The 20,408-nt window shown below is 39.7% G+C and overlaps 1 protein-coding gene across 1 annotated transcript in view; it reads right to left on the reverse strand.

Annotated features, from left to right (window-relative positions):
• Window positions 1-8,417: 8,417 nt before the first annotated feature.
• The window catches only part of LOC309443580 (thrombospondin type-1 domain-containing protein 4-like), an 83,257-nt gene continuing 71,266 nt past the window's right edge, over window positions 8,418-20,408 (reverse strand). The window contains exon 7 of the mRNA XM_082060659.1: window positions 8,418-8,522. Coding sequence (XP_081916785.1) covers window positions 8,518-8,522 — 5 coding nt within the window. The 3' untranslated portion in view covers window positions 8,418-8,517. The remainder of the gene's footprint in view (window positions 8,523-20,408) is intronic.

Below are 20,408 nucleotides of genomic sequence, written 5' to 3' on the forward strand. Positions count from 1 at the left end.
TCTGAAAAGGCAGGATAAAATGTAATGGAGATTGGTGCAATATCCTACACTTATGACAGAATAACCACCTGCACAAACACAAGCTGAGTAATTCATGAGGAAGCACTAATTACACATGGAAACTGGAGCAGTGACAGCGGATCTCATTTAATGTGAGATGTCAAAAGGAGTAAACAAAAAATAAGCAAGTATCATACAAGGAGGTATAAAGCAGAAGGTAGTCCGTGAATCACATCAGTAACTCCAAGATTCAGCCAGTGCACTGCATCCACTTCTGGACACAGGTCCATGTCCATGCGCAGAGCATCCAGAGCAGTGACCAGCGCTCTAGAAAACGGGACCAAAGACGGAAGACTCAAATCATGGTGCCATTTTGAAAAAACGGAAGGGATGACAGTCTCTAAGTGGAGACAAAGTACAGAAGGGAATAAAAGTATTCCTATGTGCACTGTGAACAGGACAGGAGGTAATGGGCCAGAGTCGGAGCATGGAAGATTTATATTATATTTCACAGAAAAATCTCATCTGGAAGGAATAATTAAGCACCATTTACTTCTGGAGACTGCAGAATCTCCACCACTGGAGACTGGCACTGGGACAAACGGAATGAAGTCCCTGTGCTCTTTGAAAGGGTTCAGTTCCCTAACCTAGGATCCCCAGAGCACACAAGCCTTCCTGTGTTTATTGACTGACTTCTTCTTTCTTCTGTAATGCCTAGTTATAATAGGTACAGCAGTAGCTTCCATTCAAAATATTTCTGCTGTCATACAGTCAACTTTGAGATGCTGTTGTTTACCATCAAGGAAATCATTACCATTAATACAAACAGTTTGCAGCAGTTTCTGCACAGTAAACTTCACACTGTGGCTTCTCCCCAAAGAAATGTAAATATTCGAGTGCAGTCCTAGATACACATATGTTCAGAGTTCACAATGAAAAAGGAGGAAGATTTTCTTGCACCTGGCTGGACTCCGTCCCAGAGAATTGTACCGAGGAGTATTAGCCCTTAATTGTAAAATTATTTCTGAAAGGTCAGGTTTTGTCTCTGGAAGGCAGTAAATTGTGAAATTTCAGGGTCTTGCAAATCTTACCTCTAGCTCTGGACTGCAGCGAGCATCACTAAAAGACATAGTTTTCTGTCATCAAAATTGTATATGGAAAGCATTTTCAGCTTGATCAGTGTACAGCTGTGAATCTATCAGAGTAACAGCGACGTAAGTACGAGTGCTTAAAAATCTTTATGGAAATATCACCATTATGCCAAAAATAACCTATACAGTAACTACTGCATCAAATGCCTCGATAACATCAAACACATATGTTTGGGTTTCAGGCTGTTGATTTAAAAGCTGCTGTTCATAATTTGCTTACTTTATAAGAAAATTACTCTTAAATAATTAAATATGCTGCAACTACTTTAAAGCATCTTACATACTCTGAAACACCTTAGTTTCTATCAGCCTTAGAATCGGCCCTTCAGCCACCCCAGTGGAAATGTCTTAATAGGATGCTGAGGTCAAACCATGAATCTCTAATAACGAAAATATCAGGATGATAACCTGTTAGGCAAGTACATCCCTCAAAACTAGAAAAATCCTTCTCTTGAATGGTAACATAATCATTACCATCATAAAGCAGCAACACAGAGCTTGTTAGTTTAAAGCTTCATTTTTAATTTCCCCACCACAGTAGCCAACAGTTACCTGTGCGTGAAAGCATCAGAACCATTTCAAAGATCTGAAACAATGAAGTTTCTCACTTTTGTGAAATGTAATTTTAAAATGTTAAAGCCAGAATTTATCATCACCTTACAATGAATGTGTGAGGCACACCAGCCTACTGCTTCTTGTCCATGCAGCCAGGCTACTAGACACCAAACAATACAGAATTTTAGTGGAGACGGGGGACATTGCAAAAATGTTTCCAAACCCGCAAGAAAGCTAAATTAATAAACCGTGTCCAGCCTAGTTACATTCATTCTTCCCAAAGCAATTAGGGGGGAGAGGAAATGAATGTTTATATGTGCAAGTCATTTTTAAATGTCTGCATCAATTGATGCTTGTTAACATAGCATAGAAAGAGGGACACACATTAATACAGCTCCCCTACAATTTGCTAAAGCTGTTGAGCCGCTACCTCAAGTTGGAGTTGATGCAACATAGTAATGCAGCAATCCTTTCAAGTTTGGCAGTAAGACTACAGCCAAATATGTTAGCTATTCACAAATATTATCCAAAAACCGAGGGCAAGCACAGTTTGTAATTTAGGGTTCACCTGGTACAGACCTTATGGAGGAAGAAACTGTGTTGAAATAGCCAAGGTAGCTTTACTAACTGTAAAGAATCTGAAGGGGGATGAAGGGAAAACTTCAGCAAAGCACTATTGTGAAAAATAATGAATCACACTCTCGGACTTTAAATATAAATTACCCCTCTTTTAGCCAAAAAGCAGCTGTACAAAGACTGATGTTAACCATTATCCATGTTCCATTGAAACTGTTCTGTACTGACTGGAGCACTTTACATATACATACAAGCTTTCAGCAGCTCGCCCTCCCCCTTCTGAATTACTGCCTGCTCTCTGGTGAAAATAAGCTGGTTAAGTCCTCTAAGCAGCCTACTCAGTGTGACGCCCAACCCATAGTGAGTAATCAAGGATCTGGGGAAAAAAATCCACTGCTTCTCTTAACAAGCAACACAAGAGGGTTTTGCACTGTTATTCAATATCCAGACTAATAAAAGCAATTAAATATCCCTCCTGACTCAATATTCTCTTAGGCATTCTCCTAAATTCTAAAATACTCTTCAAACAGGGGCACAGACATGACCTGGCACTACCGGAGCATTGCAAGGGAACAGCAAAATTGTATCTAGTGCCGTGACTGCTTCTTCAAAGGAAAACAGAGAAAAGACAAAGAGAAAATACACCATCTCTCAAGTTGCATCAGCTGCTTTTCTCCTGGAATTAATAATTACTGCACAAGAGTTATTGCCAAGCAAATGACCTATTCAGATAGATTCTGAGAAGGAGATTACTGATGAAATAAATATTTGGAATTTTGCAGCTCTCTAAAAGACCAGTGAGCTTCGGTTACAATATACCCGTGGATACTGACCCTACCAAGTATTTGTGCTAGATAAACCTCACATATGCTAACACTCAGCTATTCCAAAACTTATTGTCTGTATCTTGACCAGCTTATACACAACACATATGTATAGCAAAATCATATATTAAATTAATAGCATACTCTTGAGAACTCCAGTGAAGACACAATATAATTCAAAACATATGGAGGTATTTTCCTTGACTATGGGCTATACTAAATAGGAAGACGTATTAGTTACAAGTGGGAACTGCTGCAGACACGTATCTGCCACAGACATACTGCATGATATTTAGCATTAGAGCATTTACAGTGTACATGAGGGCCTGATCCAGACACTTGCACTGCCCTGGGAGGCACAGATGCATCAGGAAAATTGTTGTGGTTCCTTCATTACTAAAGACAGCCCTTATTCTGACTCAAACACCTTCCAAGCTTTATGTTATACCACTAAGTAAATGCCGTAGAGTAGCATGGCTTGTTATATGGGATGGAGAAAGAGTCACAGCCAGCCTTGATGCTCTAGCTGGCATTTCTTACACCAGGCCAGGTCTCTACCCGTGAGGTTTGGTGGGATTTCAGTTTCTGTACACTACTTGTACAGCACAGAAGACTCATATCTAGGCTGCCTCTCCAATTCCAAAAATAAATACATGATATAGTAACAAGCTAATTCACAGCAATTGTGACCAATTGTGTCAGTTTTGATAGAAATTATAAGAATGCAGTTGGAAGGGCCTACAGACAGACTCATCTGTATAAACTCCAGAAAAAAAGTAGAACTGGCAGAAGATTAGACGCAAATGTGTAGATATTTAACTGCATTTTACAATACATATAGTCATTTAAACTGCTTTTTCTTCTAAATATTTTCCACCTTTCTTGAATCTCCAGTCTGCATGTGTTTGGTCAGGTTCTTTTTTTTACTGATGCTAGATGTCCATTTCCATTTGCAAACCTCTCCTTAAGTACAAGGCCATGATTCCAGTCTGCAACGGGCAGCAAATACACAGTCACAGAAAGTTCCCACAGAATCTCTTTAACTTTGGCTCCAAGTCTTTCAGAAGACAATAAGGATGGCTCATGGGAATGAGATGTGAATGAAATGTATTTCAACTGAGCTAAGCATGTTAGAAGATAATTGGAGTCAGAAAATCATTATTGATCTAATCTTTTATTTCCATTGAAAGACAATCATTTCTATTTTGGTGGTGGTTGGTAGACAGAGCACTGATGGTACTGACGTGTGGCTTGGCACAATGTAGTAGTACTAGAAATAGGAAGAAGGAGCCTGCTGATATTATATCTGATGCAATATGCTTAATTTAGTATCAACTAGCTAACAGTGAAGATGAGAAATTAACAATATTTTTCTTTTGTATTTACACTGAAATCAGTTGTGATGGTTTCAGAATAATTTCCAAAACACAACTCCTCCTCATCAGTATTTCAACCAAAAACTCATTTATAGTTGTAACGGTTAAATTAATAATGGCAATTATTTTCTCCTTTAATGGCATCAAGAATGATGGATAAGAATAGAATAAATAGCATTTTAGGAAGGATGCTTCATATTAGATCCTGCCATAGCCAAGAGTTGTTTATTGCATTGGACAAAATACTCACCAGTCATGTTCTATGAATTACAAACTACAAAATCAGGATAAAGCTTCCCTTCTCACAGAAGTACTCCCATAATTGCTGGGATGATCACATAGTTCTGTGATGAGAGCCCCACGAGCATCCAGATGGGTTGAGTCTCCTGCTCCCCAACATTGTGTAGCATCATATCTGACAGATATCACTGTGATCAAAGCAGATTTCTGTTCAGAGTGAAACAGCATTCAGACTGAGAAAGCATGACAAAATTGGAATCTGGGTCTTCAAAACAGGTGTAGCTTTTAAAAGCAAGAATACCTGAGAAGGAGCACGGCACACAAACCCTCACCTTCATGCAGCACACACAGCATCAATTCTGTCTGCAGCTGTTTTAGGCAGGAAAAACCAACCCCATAGTTTGGATATTATTGCAAGTATAATCTGACCTCATTTTAAGCTGGATTTTATCCAGTGTTCCTGCAATACCCCAAGGAGACTTGATCCACTGATGACTTCTAGACTGATTTTCATAGAACAGATCCAACATTCTTCAAATATCTTCTTTAATTTCCCAGTGACTAAAGTTCACTGTTTCCATCAAGATAATGTTTTATTTTAGTAAAGAAAACCAAAGCTTTTCATTTAGTAAGCCCACCTTCTTCCTGCATATGCTGCATCTTCATTCTGTTCCCAGCTCCCACACCAAATAAAACCAGAGCTTGAGTCACAGAAGGGCCAAAGGTGTCGATCCAGCTAACCGTAAGAACTTTCCTCCTTGCCAAATGCACATTTATGCAGCAAATGCTGTTGTCCCCAGACAATAGGACCTTTGACATTTTAAAGTTAAACTTTCCAACTTCGCTATTATCACTTGAAAAAAAGTTTAAATTTTTTCTTTAAAATGAGGATGCTGCAAACATGCTTGAGAAATGACTGAAGACTTTTTTCTGTATAACTACCACTGATTTTAACAGGACCTACTCAAACTCCATTGTGGTTGACATTCTCCTCACCAAGTTCACATATACACAAGAAAACAAACCTGCTGGTTTTGACTTATTCAGATTCATACACAAAGTATTTAAATATTGCTTTGCTGAACCAGTAACTAGCGAACCTGTACAATACCCAAAAGAATTTGGTTATTTCTTCCTGGTTCATTTTGCTCACACTTTCCCTGTGCTCCCACTCTGGAACGGGAACCCAGCCCCTGTGCATATCCCCCTTGCACTGCCAAAGACCACGCATTGCTAAGACACTTCATCCAGCCACCACCCTCAATAAAGAAGTCCCTTGGTTATGCTGCAAAGATCTGATTTAAACCCTCATGCTTCCTCTACAGATCTGACGCAAAGGAGAACGCAGTCAGGCATGCCATCTCATTCTGTGCGCAACAGGCAAGGAGAAGACAGAGCACGGGTCACTCACCCCACCCCAGTCCCCAAGGTGAGTAGCAGTAGCCAAAGGAACGCTGTAATTCCAGTTTCTGCCAGTCCGGACACTAAATAAATAAATAAGTGAATGCTGCAGAGTGATCTTATTGAAAACCCTCCAAATTTCAGTGCAGCAACAATCTCTTAATATTCTTTGAACACAAACCAGAGATTGAATGTTCTGCAATAAAATTTCTGACAGTGACGCTAACAAAAATATTCAATTTCAGCAATATGCTGACTTTTCAAAAACGGACATCTGTTTATATTTAGGTTCTTCATGTGACTATATTGAATAACAATGAAAGGATGAGAGCACTCCTTCCCCCAAATCCCTCCAAAAATGGTGGGTGTCTACCAAGCTGATTAAATTGAGACATGGCAGTGAAGGAAATCAAATCATGCATTCCTTGTTCAAGGGAAACTCTGTAATTAAAGGGAAGAGCCTGAAGTTCAAGTAATTGAAATCATTTGACATGAGTAAGGATTGCTGAAGCGGGCACAGGATCTGTGAGGGATCATCCACTGTCCTTCAGTGTCTCTCCATCCTTATCTTCTGAAACCTGCCTGGTCCGGGGGCTTCATCAGCTACATTGTGTTGTGTCACGGCTTTGAAATGTGTGAAAGCAGAGGCTTGCTAGAGTTGAGAAAGTCTGGGTTCACATGTGAACCACATAAAATTAAAACCACAGGGACGAAAACGCTGTGGTACCTACCTGCTGTGCTCTGCTGTGCTCTGCTCAGCCCGGGAAGCAATATCAGATCACAGGGGTGGCTGTCTCTCAAATCTCTGCCCTTAGTGCCACCACAGCCCCAGCACTGGAGGCACAGCAAAACCCGCCAAGCAGAGCAGCTTGCGACACCTGCCAATACCACCTGTCTTCTGTAGGTGATTTCTGGTTTACTGTTTGCACTTCAGACCAGCCTGCTTTCAGTGAACCCACACCAAAGACAGCGACAGTTTTCTAGTAGGATTTCTGCACTCCAGCCACGAGCACCAGCCGTCCTGTTGCTGCGGTGTTGGGGAGTTCCTTGCCAACCACCTGAACATTCACAGCTGGCAAAGAAAACTCACAAGCCTCAACCTTGGCATGTCGGGTTGTCCCTGCTGTAGCCCATCTCAGGGGGTGACTGAATATTTTTGTTCTAATGGGAAATTTTAAAGAGCATTTGATGTCATTAGGAACAGAGACGGCCAGTTTCCCAGCACAGTTTCAGGTCACATCCAGGATGCTATTGCAAAGAGTGCTTGAACTCGGAAATGAGGAGGAGACGTGGACAGACACAAGGCATTAGGTCTGCCTGGGAACAAATGAGAAGTGTAAACATCGCCTGTTGTTCCCATTAAGAAATTGGTATTGGCTTATTTATAGCTACTGATCTCCTGGTTCTCACACTTATTTTTGTGGAGATAAAGAAGGATGGCAAATTTTCATAATAATATAAATATAATATACATTAAAAATGTATGTTTTCACAATTATCAATAAAACAATTCTTGACAACAACCTAAATTAATATTGACAATTTAGTCTGCATTACTCAAATAAATTACTTCTAGAAATAACTAAGATTTTTATGCACTTGAAATTTCAGGAAATAGAGAAAACCACAGTGAGATCAGACTTTTTGTTGTGTTATGCAGGTATAAACCTGAACTATTTACACTGAAGATCTGAAGTGTTTGAGCAAAGGTTAAAAAGCTGGTTCCACAATTTCAAAGCAAGAGATGTGACTAAAATAGATTACAGTTCATAATCCACCCTGTATATTAAATACATGTCAGAGGGTAAAAAGGAACCAATGATGACACAAAACTGTAGGTGCTTTTACTATATTTTTTATGTATTACTTTCCTAGATTACCATTTGAACAAGTTATACATAAACAAACTCTACAGAAATCTGGTCATTCAGTATCCCTCTTTAAAGCCATATTTTCTTACAGAAGTGAAAGGCAAATACAATTCATTTCCTTCGTTATAAATATCTAGGAATATACATTTCCAGTAAACCTGCGAATGCTCACTAATATCATGCTTCCAAAAAAAAGAGCCACTTAGGTAATACCATTGACCCTTCCGTTGTGTGATCTAGCATCTGCTTGAACTTTTAGGCTGAATGTTTAAACTGGGTTAGGTGAGAAGCACAGATTTACTTCAGAGATTATTTTGAAATAGTGTCTTGTTAGTTAAGCCTTCGTTTTTGCACCTTATGCTGCTCGCAAGGATGTTGTTACCTGATTCTTGTTAAGTCGTGAAGTCACCTTCAGAGGTTTCTGTCATATCACCACCTTCTCCCCTGTCACTTGTGGGAATAAGTTTCAGGAGACAGGGTCATCTTAGTTTGATTGCACTGCCAAATCCAATGACCTGTGTGGTCACACTGCATTGGAGAAGAATGGGTAAGAAACTTTACAACACCCAAAGACTGGGATTTTTCCTGGCTATTTAATGTGGAGTCAAATGGTCCTTCAGAAAGCAAATGATGCAACTACCTGAGGAAAACATCTTCTATAAAAATACAAAAAACTTCAGCCACCAGCTCTTAAATATCAGCAAATACAAAACAAGGAAAGAAGGTAACATTACTTCAGGATGGTGGTTGCAATGTTCATCTCTTCCCTCAGCCTCAGAAAGGTGATTTTAAGTTTAAAACACTAGCAACAGTGGCATTGTTTCTGATGATCAGTGTTGATGGATTTGATATTGGGTGGAGCCTGCCTACCTTCTCAGATTTCAATTTTGGATCCTGTATACTGTGGGACTGCGTCCCCTCCCGATGGTAAGCTGAGGTGGCCACACTTAGCCAGTGCGTAACCACAGGAAAAGCCGTAAAACAAGAAAATGAGATGGCAGGAAGGCTCATTCAGTTGTTGCTGGTTCCCCCTCTGAAATGCCAACTGAGACTTTGAAGGCAAATCCGAAGAGGGTACTCCACTTTTCACATGTCAACTACCAATAAGGAGGATCAGACAATGACATGTTTATGCAAGTCAGGACTCCTATTACTGCATGCACTAAAGTTCAGAAAGTCTGCAGATCAAAAAAGTATCTCCAGTTTGGGAGTTCGGGGTTTTTAGGCTAACCTGTAGACCTCACATTAGGCTAACCTGTAGACCTCACATTTGGCTACTGGGAGCAGTCAACATAAAATCCTAAAGTAATCAGCACTCTGATTTATTTGCTGCTTTATTTTTAGAGTTTGATTCTACAAATTTATTTATACATGCTTAGTTCTAGAACATTAACAGTCCCTCATTTCCTCGGAATATTTATCTGACTAAAGTAAAGTACAGAGGAGGGTAATAAGAAACATTTACTTTCAGGGGCTCTTGCTTTCGTTGTTAGGATGCCCGCAAACTCAGTTTTCTTCTCTTTCCTCTGTGGTAGATTACCAGAGAAATTGCAGTTAAGTGACAGCATAGTGTTTGAGCTTGGTTTTTTTGCCTATTTCCATTTACTGAAGCTCACAGAGATCAAGCTGATTGACCAAGGTCACATGGGAAGCAAATGGCTCCACAAGGATTACAGCTCCGACTTCCCTCCCTCACGTTCCTGCCGTTCCTTATGCTGAATCACATGGCAAAATTAAATCTTCCTTCCTAAAAGCTTGCTCAATTTCTCCCCCATTCTTCTGTTTTACATTGCTTCATTGCTTTTCTAGAGCTTGAAAACAATATGTGACTCAGTGACCTTTTTTTTTCTTCTATTGTATTTCTCAATAATAAGAATTACTGCATAATTAAACTACATCTTTGAGTATTTAGTTACTATTCTTTAAGAGCTGCCCCTTTGCAAGAGCCTTTGGAAGTCTGAGAATGAACTGCTTTTCTCTACTGGTCATTTCCTTTTGAAAAACATGGGGTTTTTTTCCTCACAGTGAATTTAGTTGGTCTGTATTCGTGGACTAGTTTGACTTGGACTCAATGACCTTAAAAGTCTTTTCCAACCTAAATGATTCCATGATTGTGGAAGGCTCAGCTGGGATTAGCAACCAGCATCTACACCAGAAAGAACAGGGGCTCTAACCTGTGCTTAAAAATTACCCATATGGCCCTTAAAAGGATACCAATATTAAAAGATTTCATATGTGCTTACTGACAAGATAGGCATTCCGCAAAATGGTTACTACTTGCAGCTTACATTCTTAGGCTGTGAGCCCATCATCACTTGTATGTAGGTCATTTGTTTGACATAAATTTTTACTCCTTTATTTGAATTGTTTCCTTCAAAGAAAATACACGAATGCACATGGAAACATGCAGCACCACAACACTAAACTAAAGGTAGCGCAAACCTTGCAGACAGACACCTACGTAGCAGAAAAAATACTGCAGTCTTAGAATTAAATAAATCCCGATCTGGCCTGCATAGCAGAAGTGTGCATGGGTAATCTAGCAATTCAGAAAGCATTTCCAGCCCACTGGAAACACTTCCAAATTGAGAACTAGTGAGGCAACTCTTGGAAGAAGCTGCAATGAGCGATTCACGTCTTTCTATGAGGTAAATTAGTCATTTCAACTTGTGATTTATTAGAAGTATTAAAGGCAAGCTATTCACTCTCTGAATCTAAAACAAGATCATATTCAGTAGAGATTCCACTTGCTCAATAACTTAGATTTGTGTAACCATCTAGATAGCATCAGAATTCCCGATAATTGTAACCACACCAACATATTAACAAACTGAAGGGTTAAAAAGATACAACAGGACAACATGACACAGACAGCATTACTTATTTCTTTTTGTTATTCACAGGAAGCAAAAAAATATCACTCCATCCTTCAAGATACTGACAGCCCATACTTCTCTTGCATTCAGAAGAAGAGACAAGACTTTCCCTGTCTTGATAATAAGAGACAAAGGAATTATTCATATGTATGTTGGAGATATCTAGTGGCCCTTCACAAAACTCCTTTCAGGAATCACAGGTGCAGGGCTGACTACGCTATTGAGCTCCATTTCCCAAGGCCACCTGAAGACAGAATGCATTGCCAAGGGATAAACCATCATGAAATACAGAGCTTGATGCAGCTCATACAACAACTACAGGAAGCCTTCTCCCACAAGGACTAGATCAGGTCCCCAGTGGGACGCAAACGGAGCATTTCCTTCCCCTAACACCTCTCTGGCCTGCAGGGACAGGGCACACAGCCATGCAGGTGTGTGGTGATGGACACGAGTGCCAAGGCTGGCTGGATGCAATCCAGGTGTCCACCTACACTGTACGGCACGGCAGCATGATGAGGTGAACTGATACGCCTCCCTCTATTGCACAGACTACTGAAGTCAAGGCAACTGTTTAGCAAAACACAAATGTATGTATTTGATATACATAAGCTTTCTGCATATAAGGTCTCTTCGAAAAAAATTACCAGCTTTCTCTGGTCCCTCACCCGCTCCATGCTTGGCTCTTTAAGCATTTTTTTTCATTTTTCTTTGAGGCCTTACCAGAAACTGACCTACTAGCCCGAAACATCCAATTGCAAGGTCGAGGAACACATTTAATTCCTTTTTTTCATGAATTTCAGTGTAGGATATATGACAACAATGGACTATTCCACACAAATTTCATAGTCCTACAAGCCAGCATCTAATGGCAGTAGCATGTGTTGCCCATCTAAGAAAAAGGCAGAGGAATCACTTATCGATATATGACTGAGAGGGAACCAAATTATTATTCCTACCTAAGGAGGAGTGAATCCACAGGGAGCCTCTTGATTCCTCTGGTAGGTCACAGAGCGAGTCTTAAGTCCAAGTAATAAATTAAGCTCTGCAGAAGAGGGGCTGATTCAGACTCTGGGCGTGGTGTCAACTCCTCCTGGGCTGGGGAGAAGGGCCAAGAGTCTCCACCAGCCACAGAAACCAGAAGTGCTAGATACCTTGCTTAAAAAGCACTAATCATGAAACATGTAAACTTTTTGAAACAAAAACTCCAGGTCTTGCTTGCTGATGAGACACAATTTGTTCCAAAACGCTTGAAACAGTTACCAGTGCTCTTTGCAAAAGAACTCATTTGAAAAAGCAAAAAGGAGAAAAAATATCTGATTTGAGCACTTATAATGGTAAGTTGCCTAAACCTTCATTTGTGCAGAAATACTTAAATTATGTGATACATCACTGCTGTCATTAAAAGCCTTCTAATTTTATTAAACAGCTGATATAAACCACATTGTAGATGCACAAGCTGAACAGCAGATTTCAGCCTTAATACTAACAGGAAATTATGAACTCCCCTCTATAAGCTGCTAGTAGAATAATCAACTCAACATGGAAAGTAATAAGCAACCCAGTGATGAGGTAGGAATTTTCAATAAAATGCCCTATTCGCTTAAGAAGTTTCAATGCCCTAAAAATGAGGATGCTAAAAACAATCTCAGGAGTCTTCTCTTTTTCTGGAGCATGGTTTTCTTGCAAGTGGCATCTATGGCACTTAGTGCAGCAGGGCTGGAAGAGTCAGAGAAAGTGAACGTACCTCAGCTGTCACCACAGCAAGGACATCATCGTGCTCCACCCCTTCCCATCTACCCAGGAGTGCCTGGCACAACAAGCGTGCCAGGGAGCACCTACCAGAGCACTGCGCCTATTCAGGCAAAATAATCAAGATATTTGATGTGAACAATGTGCCTCTCTCTGTAGGACTCTCAGAGCAAAGAATTTCTACTGCACAGTATGTGCAGATAGGCCTTCTCTCTTCTAGTGAAGTAAAATGGATTCAAATTATTTGCATATGTCTGCAACTTGGGCTTCACCTATGTTTGGATTTTTAACACATAGTGAGATTGATTGCAATTCTGGATAGCGTAGAATCGCATGCTCAGATTGTTTTGTACACATTGCTATTAAATGTATACTTATAATTAAATATTTGCTTAAATAGTTCCCTGAATTGGGACAAGGGTTTGTTCAAAGGCATTTGTAATGACAAATTTCATTCTAGTCAAAGGCAAATGATGCTTTTTACAAGTATGTGAAACACTCTTCCAAATATTATTGTGACAGATAAGCTAAGAAGTCTCTGGAGAAGGAATAATGAAAATTGTTATCTTGCTATTATCTATCATGTGAATTAAGCTTTGTCATCTTTGGTGCTTTGTCTTGATGGGTTTTAGTTCTAGCAGCATGATAACAGGCACAACTCCAGTCTGAATAGTAAAGGTTTTTCTTAGTATGCTTACATTTTTTAGGGGCCCTATTGTGATGCTATTGCATTCATTATGAGCTTTATAATCAACTATGATGGAAGCAGTTGGATCCTAAGTGAGTTTATACATGAAACAGAAGATCCTTCTTTTATTACTGTAAGAAATAAAGAGTGTAACATTGGGCAAACACTATCTAGCTGCACACACTATCTAGCTGCACAGGGCCTAAGAGAACATTACCTGTTCTGGCTGACTCAAAAAGTAACTAAATTTTGTGTCTTTGTTTTCTAGCAAATCGTTCATAATTGTTTTCAAGTCTTTTGGGAGACATTCTCCTTTCAGAACTTTTCACACCTGTGTGATTTGTTTGGGATGGTCTTTCCCCAGCACAGCTTGTTTAGGTTTGGGCCAAGAGAAAGATGAGGAACTCTGTGCTCAACTCAGCAACCCTCCCTCAGCCCTCCCCTGCAGGTGGCAAGTAACTGGAACATCCCCTGGTTAAAGATTCACCACAGTTAGGTTAGATTCTAACCTAATTAGTCTGTTATTACTGAAAGACCCTACCTGATGTGTGTCTGAAAACTGACTCCTCCTGTAGCACCCTTTTTGATGTAAGAAAGTTTTAGGAATAGCTCTTTACAAGGGTGAATGAAAGCTTTGCTACTGGATTCAAGGCTGCATGTGCAGTTCGAAACCCCACTGGACCTCTAAATGGCTGGGTAATGATTTTAAAATACGTATTTGCCAAAAGGAGTTATTAAGGTGTTTAGTAGTAATACATACTTGCTACTAAGGCATGGACCACTAACAAAATTCCTTATGAAAATGTCTTTAACAAGTAATTGTTGTTAGAGTGCAAGAGCTACTTTACAAGCACTCAGCTTGAAGTACCATCCTTAAAACATCACTCATGTCTCTTCTTTAAAAGAAGCTTTTAAAATTATTGTTATTCTGGGATATGCAAATGGGCCTGTTTTTTCTTGAATCTGTTATTTCAGAGCCTGACTGGACAAGGTGTGGGGCAGCCTGTTGTAGCTGATCCCACCAGACCATCTCCAGAGGTCCCTTCTGACCTCAACTGTTCTGTGACTTACAGCTGCAGGTAACAGCCTTTATTTCTATCCAAAGACCCCAGTTCCATTTAGCTTATGTTTTCTTTCAGATTTCCCCTTCTGTGTAGGGAAAACTTACTCGGTGTTACTGGTAAAAACACCACCTTGTCTTGAGATCTTGCCAAAAAAACTTCATGTGTACTGTACTTACAAAGACATACATACAACAGCATCTAAGTAATTAGTCATCGTTCCATGCAACGTACCACGGAATATGAAACAGTAATACAGACAGTCAAAGCTCCCTTTTTTAGGTTAAGTGCCCAAAATTAGGCAATAAAACTCACTCTGAAGTTTCTTAAACCAGACATCAGATTGGTGGACAGGACTGCATCCTCAGTTCTTCCAGACAGTAAGTCAGAAACATCTCTGCTGGGTAACACATTTGTTCTAACTCCTACAGATTTTATCATCAGTATGACTTTCTGTACCAAAAGCAGCCAGTAGTGCTTTCCCAGCTCTTTGGGCTTTATCCTAAATGTCACAATATTTGGTACTTTTCTTGAAGCCACAGATAAATACAAGACAGTGTCTAGGTCCATTTCAAAAATGGATTTTTGATTTTCAAACGTGCAGAGACAATGTTTTTAAAAGTAACTCATTAAAATACCAAAAAATTAGTAGGTGAACAAAAATTCCTCCCCATTATGCGATCTTTGAGGCTTCGTAATTTCAGTGCAGTGGTCATGTTTTCAAGGGTTTAGTCTGACTATGTATATTGTAAAACAACTATCCACATGACAGAAGGTGCAGTAAAAGAGGCTTGAGGAAAAAAAATTGACCCTGAAAAAGGAAATACACATATTTTTGTTCTGAAAAGCAATTCTGTGCTTTTCCTTGCTGTAGTACACAGAGCACGATCTACAGGACATGCATTGACACATACCCTAAATACTTTGCATGCCTTCTCCACCCTGACACGAAGAACGGCAGCCCTCCAACTGGTGAGCTCATGTGAGCCAAACCGTTCCAAGGTTTGCAGTGCGGTGTGGCTGATGAGCCGAGCGCTCGGCAGCACGGGCTGTGTCTGCACGCTCCCGCACACGGCTCCAGCCCGCTCCTCCAACACTCTACCCAGTGTACTTCAGCTGCTCACCTCACATTATTGCCACAGATTCTAATTTTATTCAATTTACACATTCAGCTTGTCTTGTAAAAGTGCTATCATGCGCGCTACTTTTTATATCGCTAAGTGTTGGTTTGTCTCTAGAACAATATGAGGACTTGTAGGCATTAAGTCTGATTTCTCTATCCAGAACCAAAACTCACGGGCTGTCTTCAACATCATACTTTTTCCAAATAATTACAGTTCTACAGGGCAAAAAAAATAAAGTGTATTTGTATCCTTGGGCCAAATTAAACTGAAATCATCGTCTCAGATCCTGTCTTATATCCTTTGACCTTTTGGACAAAGAAGTATGCAGTCATCTGAATGGGCTCCTCATTACACACTTAAGAGAGAACATCGTTCCTTTATGAAGACAGAAATACAACATCGGTTTATCTGTCAGTAACAAAAAGGAGCATCTTCTCAGTTCTTGCGATTTTTCAGGAATAACTTGTGATTTGGATCTGACAACTCTTTCTTTACAGCAGGTAAATCCATTGAATTTAGGAGTTGCAACTGACTTTTACCTGTAAAAACCAAATCAGATGCCAACCTACAATTCTATTAAGGAACTCATCTTCAATACATATATAATTCAGTCCTCCTTTCACACAAGCCGGGTATTCTTTCGGGCTTTCCTGGTGTACAGACCATAAGGAAGCATTACAAGCACAAGGGGTCAAGCTTTAACATAACCGACAATTGTTCCCTACACTTCGATGAAATCTATTTGAAAATATATTATTATGAAATTGAAGAATATGTCAAATTCAAATGCAGAGAAGTTACAGATTAAAAATTCTGATCACCTCAGCATAGCTCTGAGCTCCTCCAGCACCAGCTGCCGACAGACTCTGATTGCACTTAACTCTCTGTCCCTGTGGAGCAGACAGCACGAAAGGGGAAGCACAAGTTTGCGTTTTAACAACGTTCCCTGCAAGCGGCTGTTGTTGCCTCCCCATTCCCCGAGAGCAGCCGCCTGTCAGGGAGCCCTGGCCGCTCACCGCCGGCTATCAGCCACCAGAGCCACTCACCCTGGGGCTGGTCGCCTTTGGCCAGGGACCAAATGCAAAGGGCATCCTGGATGTGTTCCCAACAGCTTCTTCACATTCCTTCCCATTCCCAGAGGGGAGCTGCTGTTTTCCACCAGGAAGAGCAGCCTGTTCTCGGGGCGCTGGTGAGAACACGAGCCGAGACCCCGCGGCTCAGCAAAGGGAGCTGCGGTTCCTCCGGAAAACCCTTCTTGAGCCTGACCTAATGAAACTGGGATTTCTCAATGACACCACATCCATTTTCAAATGCTAATAAATACAATAGATGTATCTACATTATAATATTAGTTTGGATAAGGAATTCCCTTTTGATTCAAAACTCCCTCCAAAATCCCTACTAGCCATTGTCAGTTCATGTTGCCAAGCAATCTCTAAGCATGCAAACTGGATTCCTTTCAAATCAAATTAACCTGGAAGACACTCTCCTTCTGATAAATTGCATTAAGTACGTGGGATCAGACCACAGCTAACCTAAAGAACAACTGCCAAATGGCATACACAGTAAATATTGCCTCCTCAACATTTTTCTCTACAAACTTTCACACTCCCATTGCATGCAGACAAAGCCAACGTCATTATAGTATTGCTTTGTGCAGAAATTGTAGCATTCTGTGTTAAGATACGGAACACAGCTCTACATTAGACTTACTAAATACATTTCTTGGACTTTTTAAAACAGATATAAGAACACAGGAAATTCCCATCGCAGTTTGAATTAAAAATTTTAAAAATTAAGAATTAATCAATCTTCAAACCATACTAAAATTTCAATAGAATTGGATTCTTTGTGCTATAGAGACTTTCAAATAGATTTAAATAACATTATTTTAAAATATATATATTTCTATTTTACATATCAGATATAGTTTACAGATGTTCTTGTTAGATACGTATGCCTGATTTCTGTTCCTCATGAAATAGAAATTCAGGTGAACTCATAGTTTAAAAAGATTTTCTCAGATATTGCATGCAGATAATATACCTGGATAATGTTGAAGACCCAAAAGTTTTGCATCTTAAATGATAAAGACATTTTACTCTCAGAAATAATACTAACATTTCTATTATCTAACTACTTTTTATGTACCCAAATATGTTGCTGACCCGGCCCTTCGGTGCCTGCCTGTTTGCACTGGCTCTGGAATGAGATGTCTAATATTTGAAAATTAATATTACGGCAGTACAGTTTTATATGTTACAAAATGATTAAACATGCAAGGTGTGTCACATGAACTGGGGCTAAAGGCAAGTGAGGTACAGGAATACAATGCGTGCTTTTACTGAAGTCTCACAATGTCAGACGTAAGTGCAGGGGCCTCTTGGGACACAGGCTTTCCAGGAAAAAAAAAAAAAGATTACCATGAATAATCCTAGAAAAAAATGTCTATTAGGTTACAGCGTGTAAATTATTTGTCCATATACAAACTTCATCTCAAAAAACTGACAAGAGGCAACGATCTCAGAAGCAATAAGCCCAGAGATTTTTTCCCAGAAGAAAGCTGGTAGCTTTTGTTGTTGGAATTTGTAGAAAAACACAAAAGAATAATCAGCAGAACAGGGACACTAATGAAGTGGCACTTCGCTAATGGCAGGACATGTCTATGAAACCTGTACTTTCACAACTACTTGAGTCTTATCTTAAGAGATCCAGTACCCTGGGGCTGTAGAAAAATCCTTTTGAAACTCAGATTTGTTCTTAACAACACAGCCTTTTCTTCTTTGAAAACTCAACACCTGCTTTCAAATCTCTGTCTGTAATCCAGGCCCCTGCCCTGCATGGTCTGTGGAGGATGGCTGGGGCAGAAAGCAGAGGTACAGCCTCTGGCACGTACTCGCAGATCAGTCTTGCTAATATGATTAGAAACAGCTGTGAAGACAAATGTATACAGATTTTAAGCTGTCCATGGTGTAGGTGCATATGCCAGTTGCCAATATAGGCAAATCCTCAGGTCATCATATTTTCATTGCAACTGATGCCCATGTTAAGTGGATTAGAGTGCTGCCAGTATGGAACATGTCCTGCCCTCACTGTGCCTTCCAGATTCAGCAGCCAGCAGCAACTGTGATCAACACCCAATGGAAACAGGTGCTTTCGTCAACGAAACATCAGCTTACATGTGAATGACATAAATATTTCAGTAGCCAATTATGCAATAAACACTTACTGAAATATTTAGTGAAATTATTGCAACATTGCAATAATTTACTGAAATATTTCAATATTTTAAACGCTGCAATAAATATCAATACATATTGCAGCACAGTTTCATACATCGTAAACTGATTAACATTTAGGGTATATGATATGAGCTGTACATACATCCAGCACATCCTTCATATACCGACACCACACAAGCCTGCCCACACACAATTCCTCAATTAAATTGTGGGGGTGGATTTACCAGTGTATAAATAAGACAAGACTGTTATTAGGCCTGGCCACATAGTTTCAAAATTTGTTTGTGCACAGTTCAGTGAACTAAAAAACATATTTCAGTGCTGACTACTGGTAACTGTTTATTTTTGTCTCTTTGTAAACATTTATGCCATGAAAATTAAACTCAGATAAACAGATAGAGGTACACTTCATGAGAATGAATATCAACATGTAAGAATAAAAGCAAAAGCTTATTTGTACAAAAAATTTTGTCTGCAAGAGTCTGCATGCTTTGGGCGGTACTCATAGGGCTTGTAAAGTCAGATAGCCAGCCTGACTTCGAATTTGAAAATACTTTTAAAGTTTTCCACCATATTTTTGTTATGCTTTTGATTACTAAAAGCTGCTACAACTGAATTTTAGTTTATCAGCTTGGGATTTTAAACTTCCAGGCATTGTAAAGTTCCTGATTTTTCCACTCCATTTATGCTGAATTGTATTTTGCAGGTCTTCGACACTAACCCACCATTCCTATTATTTCATACGGAAACCTACAAACGTGTTGTCCTTGAGAACGTCAGTCATTGCTGTGACTGGGCTGGCACTGGTAAGAATACAGAATTCATGTTACTACTGGATGAGCCAGAGCTGCCCTCACAGAACAGTGTGTATTAGAAAAAGGGCCAAAAGCAATTTTTCTTCTTTATGCAATATTTTTAATCAATGCAGATTACCCAGATTGAATGATACGTTATACTATTAACCATAACAGTAACATTATTAACCAAATCATAAAGAATAGAGCACCCAAGAATAAACAGTAACATGTTTACTCCAGTGAGAAGCCTAAACTTGAATTTCTGACACAACTCAGTTCAAACACTTTTCTTGCTAAACCAGTGCAGAGCGCTGCATCAACCAAACAGCATCATTTCCTTGATGGATGACCTTCTGGGCACCTAACTAAGCAAAGCATGTTTTGCAAGGTCTAAACAAACGTGTTACAAATGCAGCATTTAGAGGAGGAAAATTTGGGGGAAAAAGCCCAGGAAATATTGCAAGGGAATTGGTGGAGCTGACCCTACAATGCCAGTGTAAATTGCTTTTGAGGAAAATAGAAACTATGCCACACGACACACCAAATTACTCTCCATATTATTGTACAAGTGCTTTGGAACATGATGGTAGTTAAAAAGCAGCCTCAACTGAAATGCATCCAACAGGTGAAAATAAACTAGTGGCTTGTTTTCTCTTTTTATAGTGCCAGTTTAACCACCTCAAAATCAGGCTGCTCTTTTCTCAAATGACTGGCCATGTGCAGGAATCTCTTGGAAATGACTGAAGTTCGGGAATACAGTAAGTACTGTTACTCTGGTATTGAAATATCTTTTCATCTTTGTCTAAGCTGCTCCTGCCAAGAGGCAACCCGCACACAGAACCTCCTGAGAAGGATCCCTTCAAAACCCAGAAATCCT

Source organism: Streptopelia decaocto (assembly GCF_964273445.1).
Source record: "Streptopelia decaocto genome assembly, chromosome: 9".
NCBI lineage: Eukaryota > Metazoa > Chordata > Aves > Columbiformes > Columbidae > Streptopelia > Streptopelia decaocto.